General features: G+C 44.9%; 1 protein-coding gene across 35 annotated transcripts in view; it reads left to right on the top strand.

Annotated features, from left to right (window-relative positions):
• Positions 1–24399, top strand: part of LOC138491680 (von Willebrand factor A domain-containing protein 5A-like) — a 925839-nt gene extending 901440 nt beyond the window's left edge. For all 35 annotated transcript variants that reach the window (XM_069618327.1, XM_069618326.1, XM_069618336.1 and 32 more), the window contains 2 exons: positions 22990–23116; positions 23271–24399. In XM_069618327.1, the coding sequence (XP_069474428.1) occupies positions 22990–23116; positions 23271–23350 (207 nt within the window). In that variant the 3' untranslated portion in view covers positions 23351–24399. The remainder of the gene's footprint in view (positions 1–22989; positions 23117–23270) is intronic.
• Positions 24400–26900: the final 2501 nt, after the last annotated feature.

The raw sequence follows: 26900 nt of genomic DNA, 5'->3' as shown, positions 1-26900 counted from the left end.
GGGTTAAAGTGCCTCAACTCTTCTTTCTTGCCTTTTGTGTTTGTCCTTAGTCAGGAGTTTGATCGTTGACAAGATTGTGCTAGACCCAGGGCAGACAGGATGAAACCCCTGGTTGCTAATCAGACCATGCCACCGTATTTCCCAGCACTTGGGCCTCAGTCACCCTGATTGCCCCTTGCCCATTGGCTTGCACAACCTCTTTTGTTTTCTCACTTATCTGCTTCCCCTCATTCTGCGCCTCACTGCTGCTACCCTCCTCACACAATACTCTACTCCTCTCCTCCTTCCACTTAGCTTTTCTATCTTCTACTTCTCCTCAACTCTCGTATGCCCTTCAGCTTGCTCTCCTCTTTACATTTCTCACTATCATTACCTCTTTCTCGTTATTTGTTTCTTACTCCTCCTCTTACCCTCTTGATACTCTCTCTCTCGTTTCCCCTTCTCATCTCTTCATCAGCCCATCTCCTTCACTCCTAATAGTATCTCCCTCTCTCTCTCTCCTCATCTCCCTTCCTCCTGTTCTTTACCACCTCCTCATCCTGATTTCTCTCTCCTTCACCTCTACTCCACTCCCCTATCTCTCAACCAGCACCTTCTACTCTGCCCCCTATTTTTCTGCCACCTTCTTCCTGTCTATAACCCCCTCGCTGCACCCATCCATACTCTTCTGCAACTCCTGACTATCGTGCCTTTCCCACACTTCTGAGACCTTTTAAATTGCAGTGGGTCCACCAGCTGCCAAAATAATTGCCAGATTGCTTTCAGCTGTGGCACCAATTTCGGCAAGTGTTGTGATTGGATGAACCACAACTGAACTACAGAGCAGCTGTTCCAGTTGCTGTTTACAGTACTCTTTCTCTGTTTAAGGAACATTTTGACTTTCTCCACACAGCCCTTCATTCTACCCAACTCATGAGCCACAGAGTGGAGAAGCGCAGCATGCTCTTATTTTGTTTTGTCAAACCAAATCGCAGTGTTAATGTTCACCTGCTCAGAGGGCCCTTTAACTGCATGTTTCACTGGCCCAAAGTCATTTCAGTTCATCAACACAGTGGGGGTTATTACGAGTTTGGAGGCAGCCATGGCGCTATGAGCGCCATGGCTGCCTGCAAACTCGTGTCCGGGTTCTCAGAATGGAGACTTACCGGGTAATTCCAACCTTGGAGGACCCGGTAAATCCCCATTCTGAAAACCATTCCCCATTCCCATTCGAGCCCCCATAGGGATCAATGGGAATGGAGAAGGAGCTAATAACTGGCCCGCAAATAGCGGGCCCGTTATTAGCTCCCTGGTCCTTTAGCGGCTCCCGCTAAGGGCGGCTGCTAAAACCAGCCAGCCTTAGTGGGACCCGCTAAGGGACCTCGAATGTGGCGGTAAGGTGTTAATGGCACCGGCATGCTTACCGGTGCCGTTAACCCCTTACCGCCGGCCTAGTAATGAGGCCCAGTGTATTCTTTGTGGCTTGGATGCCTAAGCCTTACAAACTATGTATTTCCCAGTGGTATTGCTAGCTATCTTTAGGTCTACTTCAGGGTCACTCCACAGGTTGCAGGGGGTCCCGGGTCCCTTTTGGTTATGAGGGTACTCACATTGCTTTACCTGACACTGCGTTTTCTCTTGAATTCTGCTAGGCTATGGGTCTCTCTTTAACCCTTACCATGGACTCAACAAAAGGGATTGTCAGTATTACTATCCATCTCCCTTCTTCCAGTCATGGAATGCCTGAGGGAACTAGGAGAGGGCATACTCCTGCAAAGTAGAGTTCCTGATATAAGATTTTACTCAGAGACGGGTGATGAGCTAAGAAGCTGGGGGGATTTTCCATTCACCTCCTCAGGGGCCTGCATCACAGTTGGTGGCACACAGCCCCAACAGTCACCCAAGGTCTTCCAGCATCCAACATGGGGACAACATTACTTATTGTGTACAGATGATGAGACCCCAAAACTACTAGTCCCATAATGCATTTGGTGGAGAAATTAAAGGCTAGCTGTTGTTGTACTTGTGTAGTGATATTAGCAGTGTTTGGCTACATGAGAGCCCTGTGCAATGTATGTGTATAGGGGCTCAGCATTGGGTAAACATTGGGTAAAAGAGCACTGGTTGCAAAAAACTGTTTTGCACAGAGCACACATAATAATTCAACTATTTGTGGTGTTTATAAGATAATTTGTGGGGTTCCGGGGAGAAAAACAACCTTGACACTGGGTTGTATTAATCTATGCAAAACCAATGGATGTCCACAAACTTGTGGAACTCTCCCGTCCCCTGCACACCTTTTAATTGTAAATACAATCAATATTTGTTACATTTGCAATGAACACTGAGAATATATTCTTAGGAAACCAGTTTTTTGTAAAAATTGTGTATTCAAATTAATTTTTTGCTGTAACTCACATATTATTCATCTCACTTTGGTACATCAAATCATTTACTTCTGTATTGAAAGCATCCTAGAATCAATGTAATTTGAAAACAGTGTAATATGTTAAACTTCAAACATGTAACAATCTTCTCTTCGTGACAATTTGTCCTCATGGGTAAACAATGTTCCAAACACATTCCTTGCATATGTACTGAGATGTACAGTTCGCTAATTAGTCAGGAAAATGTCAAAAACATGAAACATTTGCTCGATGAGTTTCAGGGTTTAGATTGATCCCCTTCTTCAAGAGTTGTTCACCCACTTTTTCTCTTTCTCTCTTTCACATTATTGACCTATAACATATAATGTTTTGATCAGATAATATTCTCTGAATGGATAAATTCCTGTCATGTTATCATAACCTTTTTAAAGGAAAAATCATCTGGATGTTCAATTTTATCTCAAGAATATCATTAGGTCTAAATTCTAACGTTAAGTAACTCAGGGTGTTACCGATGTTGCCGATGAGAGCAAGGTTAAGAGGGTAGCTCAGAGTTGAGGAGGTAGACTTTTAGTTTGGTTTTGAACAAATCCGTGTGGACTGTTTCTCAGATGTCCGGAGGAAGAGAATTCCATGCAAGTGGAGCAAGAAGAGAGAAGAAGCGGAAGCGAGAGGAAGCACACAAGGGTAGTCGAGGAGGGAGAGCTGAGGTTACGGGAGGGGTTCTAGAGTTTATAGACGAGGATAGATACAGTGGTAACTTACCGTGGATAGATTTGTGAACCAGGAGAAGATTTAAATCTGACCTTGTTTTGCATCATCAGCCATCCAGGCTGGTGACTGCACAAGGAAGTAGCTGTGAAGTGAGGGAGTTCAAAGAGAGTTCTGGTAGCAAAGTTAATGGTCTTGTCAAGAGGACAGAAATTATAGTTGGGGAGACCAAAGAGGATGCTGTCACAGTAGTCCAGTTTAGAGAACTCAAGAGTGGTTAAGACATGCTTGGCAGTGTTGAAACGAAGGGGGGGGGGCTGATTTTCCTAATATTTAGAAGGTTGAGGCAAGCTGCTGTTTTGGAGATGAAAGTAGAGAAGGTGTAAGAAGGGTCATAGATGACACTGAGGCTTCTAGCTGAAGAAGAGGAGGGGAGAGAGTCAGGTGGAAACTGGATAGGCAGAAGAAGAGATGAGAGAGAGCCTTTGGCAGGGAAGAAGAGCCCCTCTGTTTTGGTAGAGCTTAACATCAGAGAATGCAAATTCCTACAATATTTAATGGTGGAAAGAAAGGTGGACATGTTGATAGAGAGATCAGAGGAGAGTTCAGGAAAAGAAAGAAGATCTGGGTGTCGTCTTCAAAGAGTTGGTACGAGTACCCAAAGGAGGAGATTAGTGCCCCAAGAGCAGAGGTGTAGAGTGTAAAGAAGAGCGGACCCAAGACAGAGCCTTGTGGAACACCAACAGTGAAAGGAGTGAGTTGAGAGGTGTTGTTGATCCAGGAGAGAATTGGCCAGGTGCAAGGTAGGGTTCAATCAAGGCAAGGGCTCTATCGCAAATCCCAAGAAGAAAGAGGGTGTTAAGGAGATCAGAGTGATCAACAGTGTCAAAGGCAGCAGATAGGTGAAGGAGAATTAGGATAGAGGATAGTTTGGAGTGCTTAGCAAAGGCAATGAAGTTGGACACATTCATGAGAGCAGTTTCCGTGAAGTGAAAGGTGCGGAACCCTGCTTGTAGGGTGTTTCGAAGGTTGTGGATGTCTAAGAAATTGGTAAGGCGGTTGAACGCAACCCTTTTGAGTACTTTAGGAGAGACAGAGGGCGAAAGTTAGCCGGTATGTTCGGGTCAGCCCCTTACTTTTGTAGGAGGGACATGACCGTGGCTGTTTTGAAAACAGAGGTAAAGAAAGCAAGTGGAGTCAGAGGACACATTGAAGAGTTCAGCGAGTGAGAGACCACTAAAGGTGCAATAGGCTTGACTAGCTGTGGAGCACCAGGGTCTGATGAGGCACAAGAGGGATTAGCCTTCATCAGTAGAAATAGAACTTCATCAGTATTAGTGTGACTAAAGTGGAAGATAGTGGCAGAAGATGATGGAAGAGGAGGGGGTTGTACAATGTAGGAGGAAGGAGTGTGAGGGAGGTCAGGAGAGAGTGTCTAATTTTGGACATTTTTGCAGCAAAGTATTCTGATAGATCATTAGCTGTGAGAGTGGAGTTGATAGTCATAGACTTAGGTGGAGTGAGGAGTGAGTTTAGGGTGCCCTGTAGCCAGTGAGGTTGTTTGAATGAGAGTCAATGAGGGTTAGGTACCATTCCCTTTTTGCTCTCTCAAGAGTGGACTTGAGGGAGCTCAGGGCAGAGAGGTAGATTTGCAAGTCCTCATGAGAGTGGTTACGCCTCCATTGTGCAACAGCTGATGCATGTCTGTGCGGAGAGAGCGTATGAATGTGGTGACCCGTGGCTGAGGATGCTAAGATTTAAGGATGAAAGAAAGCAGTGGGAAGTGAGAGGAGAGTGAGTCATATAGTAGGGATTGGAAGCTGGGGAAGGCAGTATTGGTGGAAGAGGCATTAGGTTTGAAGGAGGAGAGTGAGAACTGTAAGATGGAGAGAAAGGGGGAAATGGCACCTGTATGTGTTGAGGACCAGTAATACATGTGGAGGCACAGATCCCTGTTGAATGACAAGGAGACACCTAGTGGTAGAATGATAAACAACGTCTCTCTCACATGGCTGTATCAGCTGTGCATCAGAGATATTTTGGGCCCAAAATAGTGGCAAGCTGTGTCAATGAAATAGCCATTTTGGAAGATAAAATATGGCTGTCCAGTACACTGCAGGCTTCTTAGTTTGACTCTAGCTGCTTGAAGATACATTTTGTAAAATATAAAGTGCCTGATCACTTTCAATCTGAATTTTGCCCTAGCTTCACAAATCACTCTTCACTGTCATCTCTCATGTATTGATTTGTACAGCACCTTTTTTGCATTCTTAGTCTTGGCGCTATTTCTTTTCCCTGTCTTGTTTGTGGATCTATCTTTGCCCCTGCATATATCGCTGAATGCTCGAGCATCAGTTCTTTGCTAAAGTCATATTCTTGCTTGATTCTACCCCACCATCAATATGTGGACACACATCTTGAAAAGAACATGGCATTACAGCTGCTTTGGAGGAAGGCTATAACAGGTGTTATTGGCTCACACCGGAGTCATGGGCCAAAGTCAAAACCAAGGGTGTATAACTAGGATAATTAACAGCTTGTTAGGCAGAAACCTGTGCAGTTCCCTCTGGGACCACTGCAAAACATTTAAGACTACAGGTGTTTGGCAGTAAACCCACTTGGTAGCAGTCTGTACCACACAGATTCACTTGGTAGCTGTGGCTGAGCAGTCAGACTTCCCTCAAGAAGAGTTAGGCAGTATACAGAGTATTCACAATAGGTCAAGAGAACACAATAGAACAAGTAAACACTGACCAGGGCTTGGTGTAAAAGAGATATAATTATTTATTTAAAACCACATCTAGAAAAACACACAGGCACTAATAGTAAGCAATTCAAAAACAAGGTCACTAAAAGATATACACTCCCTAAAAAGAATATTAGACAAGTCTTAAGTAAAGCCCCACTTATTTTCAGACAGCGGTGAGCGCTTAACGTAGATGGCACTCTAATAGTTCGTTTTAAAAAGGGAGAGAAAAGCAGAGAACTTATTGAAACAGATCCCAACACTTTTACAAGAACATAACAAGAGAGGAAGGCAAAGTAAAACCGTGAATTCAGAGTCAGTAGGCCGGATCCGCTTTAAGAGGATCGAAACGAAATGTGTCCAAGGTCACACGGTTGCAGTGCACAAAAGTCTTGTAATGGTTCAAAAAGGAGTTGGACCAAAGAAAGGGACCAGTTAGAGGGTCAAGGCGGCCAGCCCAGTCCATAAGGTTAAGGAGTTATTATTACCTTGTAGCAATCTTTAGAAAGGGAGGCCTGGCGGACACGGTACCTTAAAGTGGTGAGAACACTCCAGCGGGGGCCGTTGTTCCTGGCAGCGGATGCAAGTTGGTGCTTTGTCCGGGGGAAGAGAGGATCTCGTCGTGGAGGAAGACAGGAGTCCGTTGCACTGCCAGGGAAGAAACCAGCCGCAGAGTTTCTCAGGTACAAGGAGCGGTCAGTTGATTCGCGGTTCAGTTGTGAGTGGCTATCCGGCCGCCGGGGTGCTTGGCACGGGCAGTTCGACCACAAACCGGTCTGGGGTGCGAATAAAGAAGGTAAAACTGGTTGTGCCCACCAGTCAGGGGAAGAAGCCTCTCCAGCCAGGAGATCTTCTCTGTCGTCGGGAAGTGGTGAGTCGGTTCCGCAGGGCTCCCCCGGTGGTGTCGTCGTGGTAGGTCGGCTCAGCTTCTCCCTCGTCGGATTCTCAGGTCCTGTGGCGACTTCTGAAGTTCCAGTCCCCAAAGCCCTGCTTTTATGCAGCATACCCCCATTCACTCAGCCTAGCTGTCAATCAAACATGCTAAGTGGTGAGCCGGCCGGCTCACCACTTGGGCCAATCACACAAGAGTGCGACTTGAGTCACCAAGGTAACTCAGTCCAGGGTGCCTAAACCCCCTCCCACACCCTCTGTGGTACCCAGACAGAGTGGCACCACTTTTAGAGGCTTCTGTGGAGAAGCCCGCCAAAAAGTGGAACAAAGGGCTCGACCTGGGTTGGAGTCACAGAAGAGAACACAGACGCAATTTTAGAATCGAGTCCTGGCAAAAAATACCAACCGGCGAATTAATATTAATTAAATAAACCGGCGGTATGTTCGAGGCTATGAGAATTAAATAATTAAAGTTGGTAGCCTCGAACAATGGGAAAATCCCATAGGAAAATATTTTACGGTCGAATATAACAAGTAGTTTCCACTGCCACCAGCCAAAACTCTATCAGGGGGGACAGAGACATGCCCCCTCGACTAACAGACCCCGGGGCAATCGAATTGCCCCGACCAGTACGTCCACAATATGATGGTTTGTACTGGTTTCTGTTAATAATTTGGGACTAGTAAAGCCAATGGTGACTTTACATGCCCTGGGAGACAGTAGTCAGTCCCAGGGTATGGAGTCTATGGTGGGGTGTCACTATGACACCCCTGTGTTACTGCACGGAGGGTGCTGTGTAACACACATAGTAAAAACACATGAGACCCTATGGAGTAAAGGACCCCATAGCCCATAAAACACATTACTAGTCAAAGGAACACCATAAATGATGTCCGAGAGTGGGAGAAAAAGAGTCTCACTCTTGGCAGGAGGAAAAAAACAAACTCCAGAAATCCAGCAAAGCTGCTGGGGGACTCACTAGGTTATGAAATTCAGCCTAAAGAGAGAATTCTCCCTAACACTCGCCCCCCCCCCCCCCAGACTAAGAGACAGGAGGATTTAATCCATTCCTGGATGAATCTCATAGCTCTAGTCGATGACATACATCCTAGAGAGACCATCAGCATTTTGGTGGTGACACCCTGACCTGTGCTCATTGGTGAAATCAAACCCTTGCAGGCAGATTGACCATCTCAATAGTTTTGGGTTTTCCCCTGTCATTTGCATTAACCATATCAAGGGTTGGTGGTCAGTCTGAATGACAAAAGTAGAACCATACAAGTATGGCCTAAACTTCTTCAGAGCCCACACAATAGCAAAACACTCTCGTTCAATGGTTGCCCACCTTGTTTCAGGATCCTTCAGTTTTCTACTGATGAAGCAAATGGGGTGCTCCCTACCTTTCCCATCCAGTTGACTGAGGACTACACCTATTCCTACATTTGAAGCATCTGTTTGCACAATGAAAGTTTGGTGAAAGTCAGGAGCTCTGAGTACTGGGGCTTGGCAAAGAGCCTTTTTCAGGGTTTCAAAGGCCTGATTGCATTCCTCATTCCAACTAACCTTTTTAGGGAATTTAGGAGAGGAGATGACATTCAGTGGAGAAGCTATGGACCCATAGTTCTCAATGAAATTCCTGTAATACCCAGTGAGACCTAAGAAGGCTCTCACCTGGGTCTGAGTAGTAGGTGTTGTCCAATTTTGCACAGCTTCAATCTTACTGGGCAAAGGCCTTATTTATCCAACCCCTACCTCATGTCCAAGGTAGACCACTTTACTCTGTCCAATCTGGCATTTACTTGCCTTTATGGTCAGATTGGCCTTTCCGAGAGCCTGCAAAACATATCTCAGGTGGTCTACATGTTCTTCCCAGGAATTGCTGAAGACTGCTATGTCATCCAGGTATGCCATGCAGAAGTCCTCCATCCCATTCAGAACCTGGTTTACCATCCTTTGAAATGTAGCAGGTGCATTTTTCAATCCAAAAGGCATAACCTTAAACTGGTATAAGCCAACTGGGGTAGAACATGCAGTGTTCTCCTTGGCATGGTCTGTCAGGGCTATTTGCCAATAGCCTGACATCAAGTCAAATGTGCTGAGGAACTTGGCTGCACCAAGTCTATCCACCAACTCATCTGTCCTTGGTAAAGGGTGGGCATCAGTCTTAGTGACTGCATTAAGAGCTCTGTAATCCACACAGAATCTAAGTTCTTTAGATCCTGCCTTTGGTACTAACACAACTGGGCTAGACCATGGACTAGTAGAGGGCTCTATTACCCCGAGATGAAGCATCTTGTTGACCTCACCTTTGATGTGGGTTCTTAAATTTTCTGACATTCGATATTCTCTGCTTTTGACTGGCAGACAGTCACCAGTGAGTATGTCATGCTGTCCCCAAGGGGTCAAGCCTGGTGAAAGTGAGAACAGAGAGGCAAACTGATTTAACATAGATTTGCACTCTACCTGTTGCTCAGGTGTCAGATTTGAAGAGAGATTTATTCATTCAATCTTTTCGTCTAAAGGTAAGCCTCTGAGGAGATCAGGAAGAGCTTCACTCTCTTCTTCTTCCTCTGATGATGCTAGCAGCAAAGCTCCTACATCAGGTCTGGAGACATACGCTTTTAGCATGTTGGTGTTGAAGACTGTTGGAGCCTCCTTGGGGTTGCCCAAGTCCACCAGATAGTTGACCTCTCCAAGTTTACCCACAACTTTGAAGGGTCCCATCCATTTGTCTTGCAAGGCCCTCTGCCTTGTTGGAATCATAACGAGAACTCACTGGTCCTGAGTAAACTCGACCATGTTAGCCTTTTGGTCATGCCAGTGCTTGACCAATGCTTGTCCAGCTTTCAAGTTATCACTTGCTTCTGTCATCATTTGTGACATTCTCCTTCGGAGACCTATCACATAGTCAGTCACTCTGACTGGTTGGGGGGAAGGAGCACTCTCCAACCCCTGCTTGATCAGGGCCAATGGACCTCTGACCAGATGACCATAAAGAAGTTCAAAGGGAGAATAACCCACTCCCTCCTGAGGGACTTCTCTATAAGCAAAGAGAAGGCATTGCAGTAGAAGGTCCCACTTTCTTTTAGGGGGGCCTCTAAAGCACCTATCATGCTCTTCATGGTTCTGTTGAACCTTTCAACCAACCCATTTGTCTGAGGGTGGTATGCGGTTGAGAACTTGTAAGTAACTCTGCAGGTTTTCCACATGGCCTTCATGTAGTGGGACATAAAATTTGACCCCCTGTCAGAGATTACTTCCTTAGGAAACCCAACCCTGGTAAAAATACCAAGGAGGGCCTTAGCCACAGCCAGAGCTGTAACAGTCCTCATAGGAATTGCCTCAGGGTACCTAGTAGCATGGTCTACTACAACAAGTATAAACCTGTTGCCTGAGGAAGTTGGAGAATCAAGGGGACCAACAATGTCAATCCCTACTCTCTCAAATGGGACTGCCACTACAGGGAGAGGCACTAAAGGTGCCACATTCTTGGAGCCAACCTTACCAGAAGTCTGGCAGGTGTGGCAGCTCCTGCAGTATTTATCTACTTCAGCCCCTATCTTTGGCCAATAAAAGTAGAGTGAGAGCCTTTCCTTAGTCTTCTTGAAACTCAAGTGACCAGCCAAAGGAATCTCATGGGCTAACTGCAAGAACTGTGGTCTGTTCTCTTGGGGTACTACAAGTCGTTTGTTGTCCCCAGGTGCAGACTCGGTTGGTTCACTGTAGAAGAGGCCATCTTCCCAGTGTAACCTATATTACCCAGGCTCTTGCCCTTCAGCCTGAGCATCTGCCTGGTGGCGAAGACCTTCCAGAGTTGGACATTCTCTCTGTCCCTTACTGAAGTCTGCCCTGTTGGGTCCACCTTCTGCCAGTAAAGACTGCAGCTCAGGATGGTCAACAGGATCCAGATCTCCAATGAGTTCCGGGCCTTCCACTAGCTCTTCTTCAGAGTCTAGTTCAACCACACAGGGTTGTACCTCCCTCTCAGCCTCAGCTGGAGGGGGAGTTACTGGTGTAACTTTGGACAACCTAGGGGAAGTCCTTGATGGCTGTACTGGAGTGCTGGCTGTGAGGTTCTTTTTAGAAGTTTTAGGTTTCCCATTTTCTTCTATTTTCTTAGAGACAGCAGCTGACATCTCCAGTCGAGCAGGAGTGATCTCTTTCTTCATCATCTCCTTGGGAGTACCTCTCATGGTTCTCTCCCTTGCAGGTCTGGTGAGCTCTTGTAACCTTTTACTAGGAGGTCTGGGGGTGTGTGACACTACTCCAAGAGTTTTCAAGTCATTACCCAGCAGAACCCTTCCTGGCACCTCACTTTGTATGCTGACAGGTATCTTCACAGTCATGTCATTACACTGGATGAGAACTGGTAATTGGGGAAGCATCTGCACAGGCCCTCCAGGTAACTTGGTGAGGCGTTTGGGTGCCTTAGCAACATCCTCAGCCTGAAAAAACGATTTGTCCACCACAGTTATGCTGGCCCCAGTGTCCCTGATGGCAGGAGTCTCCTGACCATTCACCTGGACACTGTCCTTATAATACTCTTTAGTATTATCTGGCATAGAATTATAGACATCTAAGTTCTGTTGTTCCCACAGGCCCAGAGACACTAAAGAAACACTGGCTGAGACTCCAATGGGTTCATCAGCCAGTAATAGAAAGTTTCCACTTGCCATTTGTACTTCCTCCTCTGGAGCGAAGGCTAAGGAGACAAGCTGGACCCCTGAAGGTTTACCCTTACATCTGGGATCTCCTTTCACATGGTCAGTAGAGCCACAAACAAAGCATTTACCAAATGCTTTCTGGAATGGTGGCTTGTTCTGACCTCCTTCTGGTTTGGCACCAGTAGGTACACTTGCCTGATTTGGTTTCCCTGGTGGCTTACCCTTTTGGTTCTGTTTGGGGCCCTCTTTGGAATTGGAATTATTAGAATTCTCTTTGGAGTCCTTTTTCGGCTGTTTTCCCTCATCCTTTTTCTGAGTAGCCCCAGAATCCTTGTGAGTGGCCCTGTTGGCAACCCACAAGTCAGCAGCCTTAGCTAACTTCCTGGAATCGAATTCCTTTGAATCAGCCAAGTGCTGTCTGAGCTCAGGAGAGCAGGCATCATAAATTGACTCCAACATTACAAGATTCTTCATCCCTTCATAAATGTTAACTCGGTGACCCGTAATCCATCCCTCTAAGTTTTTCAAACTTTCACTCACCCAGGTAGCCCAAGGGGTACCATCATGCTTTTTGAGGGTCCTAAACCTCTTAAAGGTCTGGGAAGGGGTCTTCCCAAATCTAGCTATCAAAGCTAGTTTCACACATTCATAATCCTTCTTATCCACCTCCCCAACTCCATTACCACATCAGTTGCAACAGGGGGAAGCCTAGAGAACAACCAGGGAAGTAACTCATTCCCTGTGATGTCCTGGAGCCCATGATTATACTCAAACATTTTCAACCAATCCAACACATCCAATCTAGGTTCATACATACCCACTAATTCTTTAGGCATCTGGGGTCTTTTGGGACTGGAACTCCTAGAAAAACCAGAGGAGAGAGAAGCATTTTCCACTGATAACTTTTTCGTTTCTAATTCATGATTAAGCTCTATTTCTCTGAGTCTTAACTCAGCTTGCTTCTGCTCAGCCTGGGCATTAATTCTTCTGAACTCTAGCTCTTGGTTTCTTTCAGATTGAGTAATAAAACGTTTGTACTCTAATTCAAGCTTCATTTTTTCAAGTTCAAAATAAGCAGGGTTACATGTAGGACCTGGTATAGGCCCAGTAGGTACATTAGGTAAGGCAGACAGAGGCTCAGAGTGGCTAACTTCATTAGGTTCACTTTCCTCTTCTGACTCATTCTCAAGACTTTGATTCAGATCAATACCATCACTGTTTCCTACATTTGCCTGTGGGGGGTAGATTCCTCTGTACCGCCCAGACTTTGGTTTTCTAACAATCTTTCTATAAGTTCCATTTTCTTGCCCTTCTCAGAGAGATTCTTATGTCTACACAATACTTTTAAGCAATCAGCAGTTTTGGCAGACAATGATTCTAGGGAATAACTCTCCATAGCAGACATATTTAGAAAATCAGCTTTTGAGTGCTAAGTTCTGTGGTTAGTTGTCCTAAAGTGTTCAACAAGCACTCTAAAGTGTATACCCAATACAAATCCCTCCGCTGTACACCAGTGTTAGGCAGAAACCTGTGCAGTTCCCTCTGGGACAACTGCAAAAGATTTAAGACTACAGGTGTTTGGCAGTAAACCCACTTGGTAGCTATCTGTACCACACAGATTCACTTGGTAGCTGTGGCTGAGCAGTCAGACTTCCCTCAAGAAGAGTTAGGCAGTATACAGAGTATTCACAATAGGTCAAGAGAACACAATAGAACAAGTAAACACTGACCAGGGCTTGGTGTAAAAGAGATATAATTATTTATTTAAAACCACATCTAGAAAAACACACAGGCACTAATAGTAAGGAATTCAAAAACACGGTCACAAAAAGATATACACTCCCTAAAAAGAATATTAGACAAGTCTTAAGTAAAGCCCCACTTCTTTTCAGACAGCGGTGAGCGCTTAACGTAGATGGCACTCTAATAGTTCATTTTAGAAAGGGAGAGAAAAGCAGAGAACAAATTGAAACAGATCCCAACACTTTTACAAGAACATAACAAGAGAGGAAGGCAAAGTAAAACCGTGAATTCAGAGTCAGTAGGCCGGATCCGCTTTAAGAGGATCGAAACGAAATGTGTCCAAGGTCACACGGTTGCAGTGCACAAAGTCTTGTAATGGTTCAAAAAGGAGTTGGACCAAAGAAAGGGACCAGTTAGAGGGTCAAGGCGGCCGACCCAGTCCATAAGGTTAAGGAGTTATTATTACCTTGTAGCAATCTTTAGAAAGGGAGGCCTGGCGGACACGGTACCTTAAAGTGGTGAGAACACTCCAGCAGGGGCAGTTGTTCCTGGCAGCGGATGAAAGTCGGTGCTTCGTCCGGGGGAAGAGAGGATCTCGTCGTGGAGGAAGACAGGAGTCCGTTGCACTGCAAGGGAAGAAGCCAGCCACAGAGTTTCTCAGGTACAAGGAACGGTCCGTTGATTCGCGGTTCAGTGGTGAGTGGCTATCCGGCCGCCGGGGTGCTTGGCACGGGCAGTTCAACCACAATACGGTCTGGGGTGCGAATAAAGAAGGTAAAGCTGGTTGTGCCCATCAGTCAGGGGAAGAAGCCTCTCCAGCCGGGAGATCTTCTCTGTCGTCGGGAAGTGGTGAGTCGGTTCCGCAGAGCTCCACCGGGGGTGTCGTCGTGGTAGGTCAGCTCAGCTTCTCCCTCGTCGGATTCTCAGGTCTTGTGGCAACTTCTGAAGTTCCAGTCCCCAAAGCCCTGCTTTTATGCAGCATACCCCCATTCACTCAGCCTACCTGTCAATCAAACATGCTAAGTGGTGAGCCGGCCGGCTCACCACTTGGGCCAATCACACAAGAGTGCGACTTGAGTTACCAGGGTGCATAAACCCTCTCCCACACCCCCTCTGGTACCCAGACAAAGTGGCACCACTTTTGGAGGCTTCTGTGGAGAAGCCCGCCAAAAAGTGGAACAAAGGGCTCGACTTGGGTTGGAGTCACAGAAGCGAACACAGACGCCATTTTAGAATCGAGTCCTGGCAAAAATACCAACCGGCGAATTAATATTAATTAAATAAACCGGCGGCATGTTCGAGGCTATGAGAATTAAATAATTAAAGTTGGTAGCCTCGAACAATGGGGAAATCCCATAGGAAAATATTCGCAGTTGAATATAACAAGTAGTATCCACTGCCACCAGCCAAAACTCGATCAGGGGGGACAGAGACGTGCCCCCTCGACTAACAGACCCCGGGGCAATCGAATTGCCTCGACCAGTATGTCCACAATATGATGGTTTGTACTGGTTTCTGTTAATAATTTGGGACTAGTAAAGCCTATGGTGACTTTACATGCCCTGGGAGACAGTAGTCAGTCCCAGGGTATGGAGTCTATGGTGGGGTGTCACTATGACACCCCTGTGTTACTGCACGGAGGGTGCTGTGTAACACACATAGTAAAAACACATGAGACCCTATGGAGTAAAGGACCCAATAGCCCATAAAACACATTACTAGTCAAAGGAACACCATAAATCATGTCCGAGAGTGGGAAAAAAAGAGTCTCACTCTTGGCAGGAGGAAAAAAACAAACTCTAGAAATCCAGCAAAGCTGCTGGGGGACTCACTAGGTTAGGAAATTCAGCGTAAAGAGAGAATTCTCCCTAGCACAGCTGGTATAACCCTCTCCCCCATAACTGTAATGCCATTATAATATGGTTTGATCCGAAAAAGAGGTTTTAACCAAAAGAACACAGTTGGTGAAGGTACTAAGAATGGAGCACCACGATTGTCCTTATGAAATGTTGTCTAAGAAAGACACTGAGCATTGAATTGGAATGTTGGGAGGGAAACATTAAGCTTTGTAACAGTGGCTTCACAATGGCCTGCAAACATGTTATTCCCCAATACTGCCTCGTATGGGCCAGCAAGCCGACTTATGGGCCAGAGTGAAGCAAGAGAGCATGTGGTGCGCTGAGTGTCCTATAAGAGGCTTTATAGCATGCTGGCATAGCCAGTAACACTAGTAGAACCCGCCTGGGTGCTAGGCAGCCAGGTGTGGGGTACAACACGGTTGCCAGACATTTGGTCGAAAAAAATTGGTCGACCAGACAAATGGTCGAACCAATTTGGTCGAAAACCAAATGGTCGAATTTTTTTTTTTTTTTATTTTAACCCTTTTTTTGGGGGGGGGGGGTCCCCCCAACCCCTTTTTTTCTCTAAAAACCCCTTTTTTAACTAAACGAAAACCCGAAAAATAAATATATAAATAAAAAAAAAAATTCGACCATTTGGTTTTCGACCAAATTGCGTCGACCAAATTGCAGTCGACCAGTTTCTTTTCGACGAGTTGACTGGACACCGTACAACACCTGTCTGCCATCCCTGCAGTACCTCGTGGCACTGCCTCCATGACATGAAAAGGGAGAACAGACCACACTGCCTATTCTGTCGAGCATCTGCAAGGAGCCGGGAAGATGACCGAGGGGCAGCTACGAGCAAGTAGAGGTAGGTGCTAGGTGAGCAGAGGGAGTGGAGGGAAGCAGGCAAGGGAGTCGGGAAAGTAGGGGTCGGCAGGGTGAACTTTGGAATACCGATAGGTGTCAGGCTACTAGGGGGAATATTAACCAGAAACCCTGGTTCCTGATGGCTATCATATTCCAGTTTTCCACCTGGGTACTAATATAGTATTATCTCTCTTAAAGGCTATCTACATCACTTTAAGATCAGTGATAATATTGAAGCTTGCTACAGGCCAAGTAATCAGCAGATAATTTGTAGCCAAGATTTATCGTTTCTATTCTATTGTTATTAATGAACAAACAGAAAACGAAGGGATTCAGTTTAACAGACATCACCTTGTGAGAAAATGTTATGATAAAATAATGGAACATAAACAAAATGGCTTCTCTACGGTTACATGCAATTATAACTAATGAAATAATAACTAATGAAAAAATAACTAATTTCTTTTTTGTTGTTTTGGGGGGGTTCCCTACCCAAAGCCCCCCCTTTTTTAATAATACTTTTCCTCCAGCCCCAAAACCACTATTCCCTCTCACAACCCCATTTTTAGTTTTTCCCGAATTAGTTATTTTAGTATTAGTTGTTTTTTCATTTGTCATTTTTTCATTCGTTGTTTTGTATTCGATATAATCAATGCATACCTTCTCTACAGAACTGTGGTGCTCAGTTCTACCCTCATTTAGGTTCCACCTTCTTGGTGGGAAATACTGAACACACACTCAGAACTTTTGAGGTTGAAGTGCCTCTCGCTGCTTGTTTGGCATTGAAAGTTATTGTCAGGATTTTAGACTTGTTCAGCAAAACTGGCACTGCCAGCCATAGTGCCTAAAGTCATCTATATGGGACCCCAGTGTGAGACACTTAAGGATCCTTTGCAGGATTATGTTGGCCCTGTGGTTTTCAGGCATAACTTCTTTGTAGGCTGCCAATGATCTTGTTGAATAATGCACCACCAAGCGACAAGTCTCTCTCAGACCTTAGGTATCAGTCAACCCATCTCTTTCACATCCTCTCTCCTTGGTCACTACTTCTCTCTTCCCTCTTTCTTTTCTCTAGACATGAAATCCTTATTCCTGGCTTCTCTCTTTTACGTTCCACTTCATCTATCCGCATTGCTTTAGCCTTGACCTCCTCTATCCCTCTCGTTCCTCCTCCTCCTCTGGTGTTATTGTTCTCTCCATGTTTAGCCTCAATCCCTTGTCATCTTCCTTTGTGGTGTTTAAAGCTCTCCTCCTTCACACACATTGCCTCAACATTGTGGCATCTCGCAACCTCCTGTCCATGTGCTCCTCTTACTCTTTCTGATGTTCTTTCCCCCTCCTTCTTGAAACGCCTCTTACTATCACTAGTATTTTCCCTCCTTATTTCTGGTCCTTTCTGCTTCCCTTCTGCTCAAAACTCAACAATGAACTGTCCTTGCCCTCTCATCTCCACCTACTGACTTCCACACTTTTCTCTCTCCCGTTCTTGCTTTTATAGTCTGGCAGGCTCACCCATGGTCCTCCCAATGATTGGATGGATCTCACCTGCATTGTTAAGCCGCGCTAGTACTGTGATTGGCGTCCTCTCCACTAAACTACAAAGTTCCTAGTTGTAAATATTTGTCTGGCAGGCCCATGTGTGGATCAGAAAGAAGGGAGCTCTTTAATTCTGTCTGCCAGATTGTATTCTTTTTCACTGTTGTGGTGATCTTGGCCACTCTGCAAGCTGCAGGGTCCTACGTGCAAGTGCAGTGTTAACCAAACCTTTCCTCTAGCTCACCATTTCCCACAAACCTCAGTGTTTGGGATTCGTGCTGGTGTGCAATGTCTTTTATGAAACCATTCCACAACGTAAGTCAAGCAGGAATCTGTGCCCAAAAGCATGCAGAGTTCACAGCTTGAAATCTTTGTTGTCCCCAAGTATATCCTTCTCTCTTGCATACATATTAAGTGTTTTAAGGGAACAAATGGCTGCTCTCCTGGGTAAAATGAACAGGCACCCCATGAATGGCAACAGTGGTATTTCCTTCAGGGACTAGTATGTTCTTTGTGAATGAGAGCATTAGGAAACCCTCTCTGACAGGTGTGAAGACCTTTCTCATCCAATGGAAGGGGACCGCACTCGGCTGCTAGCGGCTGTAGGCACAGAAGGCTAGGGATGAACTGGATAGCTTGAGGGATCCCTCATGTGCTACATCTTAGCCTACATCACAGAGCACGCGGTGGTCCATATCCCCCTTGGTCTCCCAAGTCCCATCCCCTAGCTTCGACATGGGACTTCAACACTGGGTTTAAGGGGATCTGCTCTTTGCAGCAATTTCAGATTCATGTTGGCCTTCAGTGAGGATATGTGGGCCCTGTAGGCCTCCCATAATCCAAACCACATACCCTCAAGTGGGATAGTCCTTGTGATTTCTGACAGTTTTGTTCACATTGTCTGAGGCCTTGCCACCAGCTTCCAGATGTATCCCCTCAAAGCCGGAAGGGAAAGTATGTATTAATTAAGGTGACCACGGGATAATGACATTTTTATAAGAGCCTGGTGTCTTTCATGCAGGCATCCCTATAATTATATAAATGGTGTTGTGCAAGGACTTTACATTTCAAAGCTTCAAATGAAAACTGTTCAGGTATAGAAGGAGGAAGTTCATCATTCTTCTCTCAGATAAAAAAAGGATTTTTGGCAGATTTACATCACTGTATTCTCTTCTTTGATCTGAATATTTACTTCCTTCGCTCTCCCCAGGATTGGAAGAGGGGCCCATCAAGTTCTGCAAAGCGCACTGTCAGGAATCAACACATTTACCCACGAGGGCTGGCTAACGTCCCTGCAAGCTTATTCTCTAAATTCACAGCATCACAGAAATCCAATGAAGCATCTCTGTCTTCCTCGCTCCAAAGAAGGTTGCCGTTTCTTTCACGGTACATGTTGCCATGGCGATGATGGAAGCATTCCCCTACGCGTCACCTAGCAGGAAGTAGGCGTACATCTTCTACTCACGTTACCCAGGGGCGCGTACGCCAAGCAGATCCCTCTGTCTGTACACATCACACAGCAGAGGGTTATAACAGTAGAAAGAATTCTTCGGCTACTGCTCAGGCTTCCTTGGTCACCTCCTCCTCCAAGCAGTGTACATCTTGGCAGTGAGTCCTAACATGCACCCAAAGCCTTGGGGAATTCATCATCATGGCCCTCCCTTTGCATGAGCGAAACAGAGCCTAGAAGGCTTTGCCATCCAAGTGCCAGGTTGCCCTGCACTGCAACATCTTTTGTATTAACACTGAGACCAAGACAATCTCTAAATGCAATGAGTAGTTGAACAACTTTGATCCACACAGTGCTACTCAGGTAATGAGCCTGACATTATTGAGCCAGTCATCGTCACTGTGAATATTGATTTGAAAGTTACACCTAACCTCATGAAATATAAAACAAGAGGACACCGAGAAATATTCCCACAGATTATTGAGAGTAGGGTTTTCCTTGTATCCAGGGTCCATGCAGAAATTAATGATAAAACATAATATTTGTTCGGATCTACGTGATCCGACCGCGGCTGATTTTCCTGTGGCCGGAAGATTTGCATGTGAAATGTACGAAGCACCAAAAGGTTTGTACATTTCCCATGCAAACACACGTTCAAAACCCCTACATACCCACAACCCCACCCACACCCACAACACACCCCCCACCCACACCCTCAACACACCCCCACCCACACTCCCAACATAAACAAACCCTTCTTACCTTTTCTCCTGGCTGTGTCCCTGCAACGCCTGTTCCCTTTCACTTCCATGATCGGGAACTGGCAACGCAGGGTCCTTTTTTTCGGGAGTTGCAACCCCCGCTCACTAAACTCTAACGTATAGTGAGCGGGATGTTGCGGGGGACACCCACGCAGCCCCCATTTTTTTTTTCTTTTCGGGTGTGCTGCGGGGGGGCCTCGCAACGCCCCGCTCACTATACCACACAGTATAGTGAGCAGGGTGTTGCGGGGGACACCCCCACAGCACCTGCAGTCTTTTTTTTTATATACTTACCTACAATGCTACCACCAAGGTTCAAACTTTTGGTGTTTGAACCTTTGGTGGTAGCATTTTTCTGACTTTTTGTACGGTCTGACCTTTTTTTTCACTCTCACTCCTACATTAACCAAATGCTGATAATGTCTTTTTATCACACATGCTCTTCTTTGGCTTGGACAATGTTTGTTTGGATCTTTAATAATGATTGCCTCTTCTTCAGTGTGTCAGTAGGGTTTTCAATTGGTCTGCTTCTTATTTGCCCTCTTCAGGATTTGTCAATATTGGTTGTTGTTAAGGTCTTTTAATATTGCCTTGTCATGGCTTTGTCAATGGTGGTTTCTGTTGCAATCTGCTTGTTTACATTAGTTTGGTATTCAAATGTTTTAACACAGGCTAGCGGGCAATTACGGAGCGTTCCGGGATCACATACAACTAGTGAACTCACTAGGTGCTGCATACGCATCTGCTCGCTCCGCTGCCTTTGTGTTTTCTGCTTCTTCTGCTTCTTGTTACAAGGTAGGATACTGCTTTCTGATTCCCAGGGCCCATGTTGGTCGGGAGAGGAGCCTTCCTCACTCTTCGAGCCCTCCAGGGCTCGCCTGCCACCAGAGTACACGTTTCTTGGGGAAAAGCTTTCAAAATAAACACTTCCCACCACACAAACTCTGCATACAAGGTCCTCAGGGGGGAATATCTCTGCTACAATGCTTCCCACTGCGCAACTTCTGCACACAAGGTCTTGAAAGGGCAGAAACCCTCACAAAGCTGGCATCTGCCTCACACGCAGTGGTGGCCTCAGCGTCTTGACCTTCCTGCAACTTCTTCTGCCACTGCAAGGTGAAGTGTCGACAGTTACTCCACCTTCTGCTTCTCCCGCTGCTACTTCCTATGCCCTGCACCTTAGCGGGGATTTAATATCCACAAATCCCTCTGAGGTGTGGGTCATTACACAGTCATTAGACTGCACCTTGCAGTCTTATACCTTCAAATCACTCTTCCTTATCCGAGTACTTTGGATATTGTGGGACTTGGAAGTCCCCAATTTTACAATTAGCTTATTCTTTCTGCCCCTTATGATTAAGTGGATTTAATTCACTTCCATTATCAATCATGTTTCCAGGAGGAGATTTAAAAGGAGTCAATGATTGTTTTGAAATCAAAGGAGTATTAACATTATCAGAATTTAAGATGTTATTCCGATGTCCACACTTAACTTCGTCTTGTTGACTACAAGATATTTTACCTTTAGAGGTGTGGGCAACTTTATGAGGGAAAGCTCTATGCCTGATAAATGATTGATTAGGACCAGTTTCGCAATCCCCAGTATGGTTTAGAAAAGAAAACCTCACTTTGACAACAAGCCATTATATATTCTGGCATCACTGACATCTCTTCCTCTGAGGAAGAAAAATACTGCGTCCCACCCAAAGGAATCCTCTCACTCCTCTGGGGCTCTTCTCCTCCCAAGTGATCCTCCTGGCTAATACCACCTTGAGGGTTAGGATCAGGTATTGGCGGCCTTTACCAGGCCACCTGGGAGTAGACCTTAGTTAGGTTGTTTGTGAGGATTCCGCAGGATTCATCACATAGGACACACAATGGCAACCTCAGCCGGTATGGTCAAAGGACAAGCACATTCCTTGACAATATAGAGTGTTATTACCAGAGGCATGGTTTGAAGATAGTGGCCAAATGGTAAATGACAGCCTATTCCACAATAAGACCTTTTTTGGATTTAGTCTAAGTGAGGGGTGGCAAGGATGACAGTTGTGAAACATGCACCAATAACATTGTGGAATGCATATGGAATACGGCACAAGGATTAGTCCAGACACTTAGATGGGACATTTAACATCCCCAACTGTTTCATGCACACATTAACTACAATTAAGCAGGATAACTATACAGCCAGGACCCGAGATGATTCACCACAAACAATCCGTACAGTGCTTACAGAAGCCTTTGTATCTCACAAGACACTCTCAGAGAGGGAGAGACAGAGCAGTGGCCACAGCGAGAGGCCCAGTTCACCCAAAAAAAGCATTCTGACTTGCCTCCACGTTTTTCTGTCCACAATACCCAGCTAGAAGTGAGATTTGCCCTCTTCCACGTTTATATTGGACAAATGGATGATTGACTTCCTGCCTTTACATTTCTCCAAGGATTGTCAGTCCACCACCATGTCAGGCATGACCGGTTTCATGTTCTTATTGCAAGTGTATCATACAGTTCTGGGCAATTATTTTAATCTTTATTCTGGTCTCTAAGTAAACAGTTAGTTTTGTGGGCACACCATAACTTTATTATTTGTCTGTACTGGTGCACTTTATATATCAAAGTCCATAAAAGCAAACACTACAGCAGTACATTGCTAGTCGACCAATCAATGATACAAATGCTATGCTTTGAATCTGGGCTATGTCTCCTGATTTATATAATTTGGGAGATGAACATTGATGAGGCTCCAATTAATGGAAGGTGGAGCAACGGAATCATATGTCCTGAAGAAAGCAATTTTCATGCAGAAACTGGTTGACACGTAGAGGAACGCTTATCCAGTATTTGGTTGTGACACACACTTCTAGCAAAACTGGTCCCTCCTCTGTCGGTATAAATAATGGTGCACCAAACAGGAAGGAAAAGTGTTTTTCTGACATCGCTTTAGTTTCCCTTTTTCCTCCACTTTTTAGGGATTCAGCACATCACCGTTTCCAATGAGTTGATTCACAGTATCTGTCTTTTCCTTTCTGTAGTACACTTACAAAATGCATATTTTAATTACCATACCCTTCTTGGGTTAAAATATTATGGTCCAGGAAAGAGGGAACATTTATATCTTGAATGCAGCTGTATGGTTAGATGGAGACCCACTTGGTTTGTCTGCCTTTCTGATTGCCTCTTCCTGGCGGAAATTGCAGTTGACCGTTAGAAATAACAGTTTATTCAGGTTACATGCTAAAACAGACTATTGGTTTCTAATAGACTGTACATAAGAGCTGTCCAGTTTCCTTCTCATACCACCTGTCCTGCTGTACGCCCAGTCTCTGTGTGTATTAGAATATCTGTCGTTGTTCAAGTTCTTATTTGGCATAGCATTGTTGTTTTTTCTAATCGTTCTCTTTCTCCTTAGGATGTTGACTCGGCAGTGTGGGCAACCGTTCTGGCTCTGATCTGGCTGCACAGCACTAGCGCTGACCGTAGGGATGAGTGGGAGTTACTGGAAGCGAAAGCATTGACCTGGGTCAAGGCCAAGGCAGGTAAGACTAGCAATGGAGCATGAGCGGGTACACTACCCCATTACAGGACAAGGGCATTGGGGCACAGTTAAACAGCTCATAATTGTATCCTGCCTCATCCTGTAACCCATGTCTTCATGGTTCTCCATCTAATTGTTCTTTTGTATTTTTGCAGGTCCCAATCTGACTGACTTTGTCAAAGCAGGGAACTCCTTGCTTAAGGCGTCTGTGGATATCAAAGTGTTTGGGCTGTGAGTGGATGGGCAGATGTGACTCACGTGCTCAGATAATTAGCTCCGTTCAATACTGCTTGCTTTGCTTTCAAAATATATGTGAAGTACTCATGCATAGCGCCTTTCAAAACCTGTGAAGGTAATTATAGAGAAACGCAGGCGCAAGCAAATATTTGGATAAAGGGTCTTGAATTTAAGAACAACTACTCTGACCTAATATGCACTTTTGTAGCTGCCAAGAGATCAGTGGATTTGCCAAGATCACAATGTGTGCCAGTAAGAAAGATGGGATTTGCACTCGCCAACCAGGCCTTGCATCACTTGTACCTTTGCCATGTAACGTCTTAGAACAGATGTCACCTGACTCTGCCCCCCCCCCTGTAATGTCACTTCAGCAGATTCTTTTCACCAGTTCTTAGACTCCTCATAATAATAATAATGACAAACAATTCCAAATAAAATCACTTATACTGTTTGCGTTTATTTTACATGGGAAACCAAAGGTATCCAGAAAGGAAATAAGCAGCGGATATGAGTGCTCTAATTTAACCACGTGCATACTATATCGACCTTTGACTTCAGTTGCAGCAATGATGTATTTCCAAAGTTCACAGAACATGGTATTAGTGATTGAGGTAAACATGTCCTATAGAATTCTTCAAAGTGCCTTGGGGTAGGAAGCTTGTTCATCATATGCTCTTGTCAGAGATGTAAACTAACAGGCTGGGAGCCAATGCAGCATTCAGATGCAATCTAATTTTCTCAGAAGAGTTCCGCTGATGCATCGCAAACACCACTCACATATTGCGAAACAACTGGGGGCATCCATTGCAACTCCTTGCTAAATGAAACATTTAAATGTGATGTTCTGTCTTTAGAACGGAAAACCTCATGCCCATCCCACCAAATCAACTGTGGGGCTTTCACCTGGAGATCTTCCATTGTGAACCTGGTCTCTACTCCTCACTGTTATTGCATTTCCACCAACGTATGTTACAACCAAGTTAAATGTTTACTCTGCTGCACTTTCTCTGCTTCGATTCTCAATAAAGGCAACATTTGCTTAACCCACACTTGCCTCCAAACAGTGTCTGAAATGCTTGGTCCGCGTATCCCACACCCACAAACCAGGTGAACCTGTGAAAACATCTTTTGATAAGAACCATTGTCAATAAGATCAATCTAAAAACATATTGGAGTTGCTGGGAGGGTTAAAGGTTAAGAAACCAATTAGGTGAGCTAAGGTGGTGAGAAGGTGAAAGAAGAGGGATATGGGATTCCCACTACCAGGGCTTTAAGTGGGCTGGGGCTCAGCCTCACCAGTCTCCCAAAACTTCAATGAACCAGGGCACTGCCGGGGCTCCCTCTGCTCGACCATGAAATCCACTTTTTTTTTTTTTTTGTTTCCCACTGCCCTGCTGGGATTCGAACCCAAGCCTGTGTCTGTGACAAGCCAGTGTCACATCCACTGTGCTAATTGGTAAGTGCTGGGCCACTTTTGTTTCATTCAATAGACTGCTTGCCACATAAAGCCCCATTAGGGGCTTTATGGAATAAGCAGTCTATTGAATAACACAAAAGTAGGTGATGGATTTCTTGTGTTCACTTACTCACCTGTTCCTGCTGACCAGATTAGCGGTTTGCTTTCACTGTGATGCCTGTGGGGCTTGTTGCCCTTTGAGATGCCTTACTTGGACGTGTAACGTAAGCTTGCCATGCTGAAGCGGCATGCCAGTGACTCGTGCACCGCATCTGAAACTCGCAAAGTGTGTCGTTGGGTGGCCGAATGTTGGGATGGAAAATAACAGAGATTTTATGGACACCTCAGAAGCTTCTACGAGGATCACATCGCCAAACTGTACCATTATAGATATGGTAAAACCGGCACTATTAAGTGCTGCTTATTCCTCCACTGAAACACATAATCATGCTCTTAGAAAACATAGACTTGACCCTTTAAAATGCCCTAATGTGGCAGTAATGATGATGCATCTGCCATAAAAAATCACACATTTCTTCCCGCCTAAAATAGCTGAAGAAGAACTATTCAGTAGCAAAATGGGGCACCAATTAACTTCCTCCCTAGCGTGCTTGGGCAGTAAAATCATGGAGTCAATTATACTCATCCTATCTCTTAAGCAAACAGAAACTATGGATGGTAGTAACTGCAGTTTAGCTTCCACAGAACTATAGAGGAATCGACAACAATCACTGCTGCACAGAATGGCAGTTACCATATAGAGATATAAACAGATACAATTGCCCCTGTGTTTACTACTAACATCAGGAAATGTAACATCTTGCAACACATTGAATTTGGTGATCATAAACTGGAAACTGGCATATTAGATAAGAGCTTGTTGGCCACGTCACAGTTGTCTGCTCATAATGTTATATCTGTGGGATGGTAGGGTGAGAGAAACAAAGATAGTGAAACACAGAAAACAAGGAGGGTTCTGTGGGAGTTAGTTGGAAGCACTGTGTGGTAGAGTGGAATATCTAGGGTCTTTATCATTAATACTTATTATGTAATGAATAAACCTTACCTTGGCATAACTGTATCTTGCCTGGGACTGGTCTTTATATCATTTAGTTCCACCATTAATAAAGAGGCAAGCAGAGAGGATTGTGCACAGGCTAATCAAGATGACGAATCTGTTGGTAACATCAGTGTCACATACCTCTCCTCACTTCATTAGTAAAACCATGTGAGGAAGTACATAAAACGCCTAACACCCTTACCTCGTTATTAAATACCATCTTAATATATCTAGCACCTAAGAGACCACTTACAAATCTATTGTTTGTGTTAACGTATGATTGTGAACTTGTGAGATTAGGCTATAATTGTCCTGTGGAAGGAGTTAGAAACTGGGACTGTGACAAGAACAAGCACTGAGCCAAAATAGATCAGATATTGCAGCAACAGGTGTTAAGGAAGGAAATGCCCAGAATGTCCATAGTACAGAGATAACAAATCCAAGAGAGAACATCTTAGTTAGGATCAATGACCAAGGTATTAGACAGACAAGCTTTCCTTGAAGACATGGAAGAGGGACCAAATGCACGTAATCACACCAATTGGGAATGCTCCCTAAGACCGTATACACTAGGATGATAATTAGGCCTCAGCCCTGCCTTCAGTATAATATCCTGGAATACTTAAGGACAATCGTTTGTAAGAAGACGAAGGGTTAACCACAGCATTTGAACACTATTGCTTAGTCGCATTTTAAGAAACTCCGTTTTAATTGTGTGGCATTGAAAGAACTTGACTTGGCTAGATATTCACTAAAATTGATACTTGCACTTGATTTTAGGGACTTTGAATTTGAGCATATTGTTTATATTCCAGAATATGCATTTGAGTATTGTGAGAGCAGTAAGGAGATAGTCCCTATGCTTACTACACCTTTGGCCTTGCACATTTTACAACTGTAACACTGTAAATAGCTTTTTTTGTTTGTCTGCGCCGAAGTACTCTTAGACTAGATTTCCCAGCAGCCTCCAGGGCCCTAAGCGGGGTGTCAGCGCAGGCACATTGGGAAGGCGCCCATTTGTTCCTATGAGTG

The sequence above is a fragment of the Ambystoma mexicanum genome, chromosome 10 (genome assembly GCF_040938575.1).
Source record: "Ambystoma mexicanum isolate Mex_15411 chromosome 10, UKY_AmexF1_1, whole genome shotgun sequence".
NCBI classification, from domain to species: domain Eukaryota; kingdom Metazoa; phylum Chordata; class Amphibia; order Caudata; family Ambystomatidae; genus Ambystoma; species Ambystoma mexicanum.
This window is presented reverse-complemented; position numbering and strand designations above follow the sequence as displayed.